We start from the raw sequence: 7,891 nt of genomic DNA on the forward strand, positions 1-7,891 counted from the left end.
TGGAGGAAGCCCTCTGTGGACTCTGACCATTCTTACTGTCATCTCTTTACTGTGCCACTCATTGTTTTCCTACAGCTTCGATTTTAGCAGCTCCAGAAATTTAACTACATACATAACCTTTGCAAGGCCCACAAGCCTCACTTACAAACTCGTTTAAAACCTTATATCCTATGTCTGTATCTGTACCTCTCCCTGTACCCCAGACCTCTCCACCTTCTATACCCTTCTCTAATAGCTTAACCTTTCATGTCCACACTTCTTCCCAGCTATCCTTGCCTCCTTCTGTATCCTCACCCAGGCCAGGAGAGGAGGGCCCAGGCTCTGTCCTTTGTCCCCAGGGGCCTCTGCAGGACTTGGTCCTAGAGCTCCATGTGTGCCCTCATCCTCACCACGAGGATCTGGACCGACTCAGCCTCAGGAAGCGGGTGCTTCCCAGAAGTCCCCTGCCTGTCTGGTACCCTCCGAACCCCGCCTGTGTTCAGGGAGTGCCTGCCCATTGGGGAGCCAGCCTGCCCACACCCTTGCCCCAAGCAATTGTTTTCGGCACACTAGAACAGTCCGCTGACCTTAGCCTGTGTGAGTCAGCTGCCCCTACTTCCCCCACCAGAAACCAACAGGGTCTGGAAAATCCCCCTCTCTGCCTGGCTTTTTCCTCTCTGGCCTAGGTCTGCCCTCTGGACCCCTCCTCTCTGGCCCGCCGTCCATCTGACTCCAGTGCCTGCCCCAAGGACCGGGTTCCTCTGGGAGGAAGTAGGGCTCCCTCACAGCCGAAGATAGTCTGGGAGGGAGGAAACCTGCGTTCTGTTTCTCCTTTGACCTTAAAGTCCCAGACGGCTCTCCTGGGGACGTTAGGCACCTGCCGCATAGGCTGCTGCCAACTCACACATCCCATGATCCATCCTGGGAGCCGGACGGGTTGGGGATGGGACCAGCTAGCCCTGGGCTTCCTGGCCCAGCTCAGCCCGACCTCCTTTCCTGGTGAGCAGGGGGTTTGGGAGCAGAAGCCTGGAGGTCCTGGGTCAGTTGTCGCTCTGCCAACTGCTCACCTGTGATCTTGGGCAAGTTCCATCCTCTATGAAAGGGGGCCATTCACACCAGCTCAGCCACCTCAGGGGTCATTGTCAGGATCCAATGACTCTGAGGCTGAGGAAATGCTCTGTAAATCCTGAAATGCAATGTGGTTGAGAAGGCTTTGCCGGAGTGACACTCCGGTGACCTCTGTGAGTTCTGGGTCCTTCCACAGCCCTGGTTACAGAGGCAGTATGGTACAGTGGTAAGAGCTTAGCCATTGGAGCCAGATCGCCAGGGTTCCAATCCCACCTCCACCACCTGCTAGATCTTCAAGCAGGTGACCTGACTCTGCTCCGTTTCCCCATCTTTACAGTGGGGCTATTTAACACCTATAATCTGGGTTAACACATCAAAGTCCTTAAAGGTGTGTGCCTGGTGCCCAATAAATTAGTTCTTCTTATTCTTCAAGTAGACCCTGGACCCTCCCTGAATCCAAGTTCCCTTCTATGGTCAAGTCTCAGGCTCCTTTGGGCCCTTCCTGAAGCCTCTTTCCGGTCTGGCTCGCTCTCGCCTCCCAGATGTGAAATACAGCTGCTAGAACCTTTTGATCTCCAGCTTTTCACAAGTGAAGCCTCTGCTCTTGCTGGTTTGGCCCCCGCTGCAGGCGCCTTGGATCCTGAGGAGGGGGCTGCAAGCCAGGGCAGACTGGCACGTAGAGGGCCCATTCCCTGGGGCCCCTGGGGTGGAGGGGCTTCTGTCCAGGCCCGACATGCTCTAGATTCTCTCTCTCCTCTCACTGCAGATGTGTGTTCTGAGAATTTTTTTTTCCAAGCTGAATCTCACTTTGCTATTTGTTTCCTGTACGGTCCCAACCCCCCATCCCACCCCCATCCCTCAGCTTCTCCCTCCTGGGAGAAACTAAACCTTCCTCACCACCAGCGTTCTCCTTTCCAGACAGCGGTCTGGAGTCCAGGGGGTGCCAGGAATCTCTGTGTCTCATGCAGCCCTCTTCTGTCTCGCTTGCTTGGGGAAGAGGAGGGTATGGCAATGACGCACAGGAAGAGCCCTCCCCAGGTGGGGAGTTGCCATCCTGCCTCTAACCTCCTCTGCCCAGTGTCAGTGCCCCTGCGCCAGCCCTAGCCTCACACTCCCCTTCGAGCAGCCAGGGCCTGCTCAGGCCCCTCTCCCCACCCAGTGGAAGCATTGCCCTGTACCCCTAGCCAGGGGAGGAGGGAGAACCCCTGGTGGGCGCTGATCTTGTGAGTGTCAGAATCCCCTGAGCTTACACGATGCTAAACCTCCTGGCTAAACCTCCCGGCCGGGGCGGGAGAGCCTGACTCAGTGGCTCTGATAAGCGGCCCAGGAATCTATTTCTCACCATCTCCTGGGGCTTCTAAAGCTCGCTCTTGGATGTGAACCTCATGGCACAACCCGGAAGTCCACCGATCATCCAGGACAGGGAGGGGCACTTGTCCAGAGGGAGAGGGTGGGGGGAGGAGAAGGGATGGGAGGGGGGGTTTGCCCACGGATTGTGGGGGGAGGGGTGTTAGGCCATAGCAAAGGATAAAGTGGGCAGTGGGGGCCTTACGCAAAGTTTGGTAGCCCTGTAAACACAAAGGTGGCCAAGTGGCACCCAGCCCCTGCCCCCAGGGGGCTCCCAGCCCAGGAGTATAGACTGGTGGGGGTGAGTGGAACCTTCAAAGCAAGTCCTCTTCAAGAAGCAGCTAGAATTAATTAGTGATGACATTTTTGTCCATCCATCCATCCATCCATCCATCCATCCATCTAAGTATTTATTGAACACAGTTGCTGAGAAGATAGAGATGAATTAATCACAGTGCCTGCCCTCAAGGCGCTTCTATTCCAGTAGAGGTACAGGCGATTACAGTGTGAGCCCAGAGGGCCCAGAGCCCAGCCTAGGGGTGCAGGTGCCTGGGAAGGGCAAGGAGTCAGGACAAAGTCTCCCAGAAATGTTCCTTTTAGTCATCTTCATTGAGGTATAAATTACATATAATAAAATGTACCCATTTCAAGTGTCTAGGTCAGTAATGAGAAGGAGATGTATATACCCAGGGAACCATCACTCCAGAAGGCTCCCTTGTGCCCCTTCCCGGTCAGCCGCACACCACTCCTGGTCCCAGGCAACTGCTGACCTTTCTGTCACTATAGATTAGACGTTTTCCCCCTAGAGCTTCAGACAGTGTGGAGCCTTTTGTGTCTGACTTCTTTCGCTCAGCCTGATGTGTTCAAGGTTCATCCATGTTGCCGTGCATATCTGTAATCTGTTCCTTTTTATGATTGAGCAGTTAGGGGGGTGATGTTGAGCTGAATTTTGGAGGACAAAGTGAAGTTAGCCAGACAAACAAAGGGAGGAAGGGCCCTCGGGCAGAGGGACCAGAGTGAGAAAAGGCCAGAGGCTCCAGGACATGGACTGTCTCGAGTTGGGCGCGAGGAGGGAAAAGAACAGGCTGTTTCTTTAGTTTTTTTCTTCTCCCTGGGCCTTTCTGCTGCTGCCACCACCTTGTCTAGCCAGTGAGGGCTGGGTTTGGTTTTCATAAGTGAAGCCATTTCCTTCTGGCCAGGCTGGGCTCCCCAGATAGGGCTGAGGCCAGGGCAGGGCCTGAGACGCTCCTCCCAGGCCATCTGGCGCTGGATGTGTGTTATGGGGCCATAGTTAATCTGTGCACACTTGTGTGGGGGTGAAGGGGTGGGGGTGTGGGGGGAGGGGCTCTGGGGCTCCACCGTGTTTGTTTTCCTCGTAGTGATCTGGTAAAACTCCTTTGGAAAAAATCTCGATCTTGTCTAAGGAAAAGAGGCATTCACTGCCCATCATATACCTGAGAAAGGCAGGTATGCTGGCTGCTGGGGCCCTTCTGCCCAAGCCTTCAAGGTGCAGGGGCTCAGCAGCCCCTGGTGGAGCTTGTGCTAGGCTCAGCAGCAGCCCGAGGTCACGCGCAGTTGACACCACGCCTGTTCTGCTCCCATTCAGTCCCGCTGCTGGGCTCCACCCCTGCTCTGCACAGATGAGCCTGTCAGTGCGGCTGAAAGTGCCAGAACTAATTTTCCAGCATGGCTGGAATGTGTTCCCTGTGGCCTGGAGATTTGGAGGCCAGACTGAGGCAGAAAGAAGTGGCAAAGGTGGCCTGGGGAGAGCTGCTGTTGGAGGCAGCATCTTCAGTGGACTCACCCTCAGTTTCTGCTGCTGTCCCGCAGCCACGCTGACCTTCTCCACCCTTCCACCTGCCCATGTTCCCATCTTTGCTGGCCCAGGTCACCCTTGACCTGCCTGTGTCCCCCTGTCCACTAACTTCTGTCCTGGATAGCCCTTGCTTTCTCCAAAGAAAGAAGAGTCATTACTTACCAAAGTGATTTTAATCTTGTCTGTTTATTTGAGGATTCATTCAGACTTGGTGAATTCGTAGGTTTGGGCTCAGAGGCCTCCAGAGTTAATGGGATTTGGGGAAACTGAGTCAGCCCCAGCCTGACTCTCTTAGCTAAACCAACTCTGACTTAACCACTGGAGGGCTTTGGGGTGGGACCCTGGGTCCCACTTGAAGGGAGGGGAGGGGTCCTGGGCTTGGCAGGAGCTTGAGAATGTGACGCAGTTGGCTGTGTGGTCTCCCACAGGTGACCCACGGGTTGAGGGCGTACGATGGCTTGTCCCTACCTGAGGATGCAGAAACGGTCACGGCGGGCCAAGCTGGCTGGAGCTATTTAGACCTTTCTGACGATGAGGACCTGCTGGCTGATGAAGCCTCTGGAGGTGGGCAGAGGGTTCCGGTGGGTGGGAGTGGAGGTGGGGAGGGGCAGAGTTGGGGTTCTTCTCACTGGGCCTTAAAGAGGCCCCAGGAAGCTGGGCCAAGGTGGCCCCTCAGGAAATGGGCTAAGAGCTATGTGTATTCTGAGCTTTGGTCCCAGTGACACCAGGATTCTCCACTTAAAGCTTGTGTGACCCTGGGCTGGTGGCGATTCCTCTGCTGGGGCAGGCCCCTCATAGCACGGGATGATCGGGACCGCGGGGAAGGTGGTGGGCAATGCACAGTGGAGGACAATTACCATCCCTACTCTACCTCCTGCTCTCGCCTGGAGACCAGCCTGGCCCGGCCCCTCCTACCCAGCCGCCCTGGGTCCATGCCCTCTCTGATGGAGGCTTGCAGACCTACCTATCCAGGCCAGCCCTCCCTAGGTGTGGGGAGGAGGTAACAGTAGTGTTTTTATGACCTTCCCCATTATGTGCCTAGAACAGTGCCTGAGACCCAGTAGGTGCTCAACAAATGTTTGTTGTTGCTGAATAAGTCTCTCTTTCGCTTACAGATGGCCTGGGCAGCGGGGACGTGGGGAGCGGGGACTTCCAGATGGGTAAGTTGTTGAGGGNGGCCCTGATGGGCCCTCCGTGTTCCCCTAGGCCCTGGCTGGAATCCAGCCTTTCCAGGCCCCAGGCTTTGGTACGAATTTACAAAGGGCAGGGTCAGAGCCTTGGAGCTAGCAGAGGACAGGAGAGGCGGCCCTGCTTTTAAACTGGATTCCTGTTGCCTTAGATGCATAGCCTTGGGCAGGGGACTTCACTTCTCTGAGCCCTGGATTCTTATCTGTGGGTTCTTATCTGTAAAATCCAGAGTGCCAGCATCTGTTTCATGAGGTTGTGGATTTGTGTGAGCTAAACCTTGCAAAGATCTGCACTCATGAGCACTTGAGGAGCTAGGCCCTTCTCTTTATTTGGGGGATCATTGTTCTTTCTGGCCAACTGGCTGGCAAAGGTTCTGCTGCCTTGGGAGCCTGAGTGTGGGGAGCTGGCAGGCCTCCCAAGTGGCACGGGCAGTGCAGGCATGCCAGGGGAGGCTGTGGCCACCTCCTTTCCAGCCCGCGCCCCTCTCAGCCTGCCAGGGGATTAAAGGCCTTTTGGCCTTTGTGTCTGGCTCGCCCTCCCCTGGCAGTTTGCACAACAAAGTGCTGCCCCAACAGATTCCTTCTCCTTTGCTGTCTGCTGCCCATGGACAAGGCAACCCACAGCCTGGGGGGTGGGGGTGGGGCAGGGCTCCTTGACCCTGTATCTGGGGCCTGAGTTGTAGCAGAGTGGAGAGAGCACTTGTGAGATTACCTGGGAGCCTGCATCAGAGCAGAGGGGGAGAGGGAACCTGTCTGGCTCCGTGTCCCTCCCTGGAGAATTGGGGCCTGTGGGTCACCACATCTCCTGGCTCTTCCACCATGCGTAGGGGAAGGGGCACCAAGGCAGAGTCTGTGCCGTCAGGAGGCAGGTGGGCAGGCAGGGGCTCGTTGGTCCCCCACGCCCACACTGTATCTGGATTTCGATGGGGTGAGCTCACTCCAGCCCAGATGCCTGGAGCCTTGCCCTGGGCAGCTGCAGCCACCCTGGAGACCACGGTGCTCAGACCTTCCTGCCCAGCTGCGGGGGTGGTGGGGGGACTCAGCCCCAGTTCTGGGCTATGGTGGGCTGGCTGCCCAAGGCATGTGAAGAATGTCTCTGGGGAAGCCTGAAGTCCCCGGTTGTTCCAAGGTCGTTCCAGCATTGGCCACAGAGCAGGCAGACAACTTGAGCCTTGGAACGAAGCTTTTTTGTCACCCCCAGCCAATGCTCCACCCATTCCGCCAGCCCAGAGCCTGGGCAGCAGAGCCAGACCCCTCCCCTCATTCCACACCTGGAGGCTGACCCTAGGCCTGAGCCCACACCCCATGCTCCCCTGCCTCCCCTTAGCACCCCTCAATCCCTTCACCTCTACCTTATACCCCCTGCATGGTACTACTTCTAATGCTTATTGGGCGCTTACTGTATACAGGCACCATGCTGAGCTTCATAAGCTTTAACCCCATTTACACAGAGGACCCCCTTTGAGCCCCGTTCCTCATCTGCAAAATGGAAATAACAAGACAAGCTCAGTCTTTTTAATGGAAACCCTGGGAGTCAGACATGTTGTGGAATGCAGAAGTTTTCCAACTTGAGAAGAGTGACATAGAGCACGTGCCAGCTGTGATATGACACCCTCAGTAGAGTCTGGGGCAACACCCCGTGATCAAACACATTAATATTGCTGCAGCAAAATGTATGACTGTTTACCCAAAGTGGAGTGAATAAGCTATTAATGGCTTCATGTCAGTTCAGGTCAGGACCTGGCACTAAATGAGCGTGTTATAAACTTATTTTAAAAAAACACGCTCTTGGTTTTCAGAGTGCCTTGAATTTCCCTTATTGCAAATGAGGGATAGCGACCTTGTAGTCTCAAACCTTCCTGGTCGCTGTGAGAATTAACTGAGGGGGTCCACACAGTGTTTAGGACAGGGGCTGGCGTGGAGGAAGCCCTCTGTGGACTCTGACCATTCTTACTGTCATCTCTTTACTGTGCCACTCATTGTTTTCCTACAGCTTCGATTTTAGCAGCTCCAGAAATTTAACTACATACATAACCTTTGCAAGGCCCACAAGCCTCACTTACAAACTCGTTTAAAACCTTATATCCTATGTCTGTATCTGTACCTCTCCCTGTACCCCAGACCTCTCCACCTTCTATACCCTTCTCTAATAGCTTAACCGTTCATCTCCACACTTCTTCCCAGCTATCCTTGCCTCCTTCTGTATCCTCACCCAGGCCAGGAGAGGAGGGCCCAGGCTCTGTCCTTTGTCCCCAGGGGCCTCTGCAGGACTTGGTCCTAGAGCTCCATGTGTGCCCTCATCCTCACCACGAGGATCTGGACCGACTCAGCCTCAGGAAGCGGGTGCTTCCCAGAAGTCCCCTGCCTGTCTGGTACCCTCCGAACCCCGCCTGTGTTCAGGGAGTGCCTGCCCATTGGGGAGCCAGCCTGCCCACACCCTTGCCCCAAGCAATTGTTTTCGGCACACTAGAACAGTCCGCTGACCTTAGCCTGT

At 55.4% G+C, this 7,891-nt stretch overlaps 1 protein-coding gene across 6 annotated transcripts in view; it reads left to right on the forward strand.

Annotated features, from left to right (window-relative positions):
- HSPG2 (heparan sulfate proteoglycan 2) overlaps nt 1–7,891 on the forward strand; it is a 103,623-nt gene that overhangs the window by 27,614 nt on the left and 68,118 nt on the right. For 2 of the 6 annotated variants that reach the window (XM_019668857.1, XM_019668858.1), the window contains exons 2-3: nt 4,639–4,774; nt 5,326–5,370. In XM_019668857.1, coding sequence (XP_019524402.1) covers nt 5,367–5,370 — 4 coding nt within the window. In that variant the 5' untranslated portion in view covers nt 4,639–4,774; nt 5,326–5,366. Of the gene's footprint in view, nt 1–4,638; nt 4,775–5,325; nt 5,371–7,891 lie in introns of those variants that run through there. The other 4 variants (XM_019668859.1, XM_019668855.1, XM_019668856.1 and 1 more) reach the window with 3 other exon arrangements.

This window comes from Hipposideros armiger, unplaced genomic scaffold (genome assembly GCF_001890085.2).
Source record: "Hipposideros armiger isolate ML-2016 unplaced genomic scaffold, ASM189008v1 scaffold_540, whole genome shotgun sequence".
In the NCBI taxonomy this organism is placed as follows: Eukaryota; Metazoa; Chordata; class Mammalia; order Chiroptera; family Hipposideridae; genus Hipposideros; species Hipposideros armiger.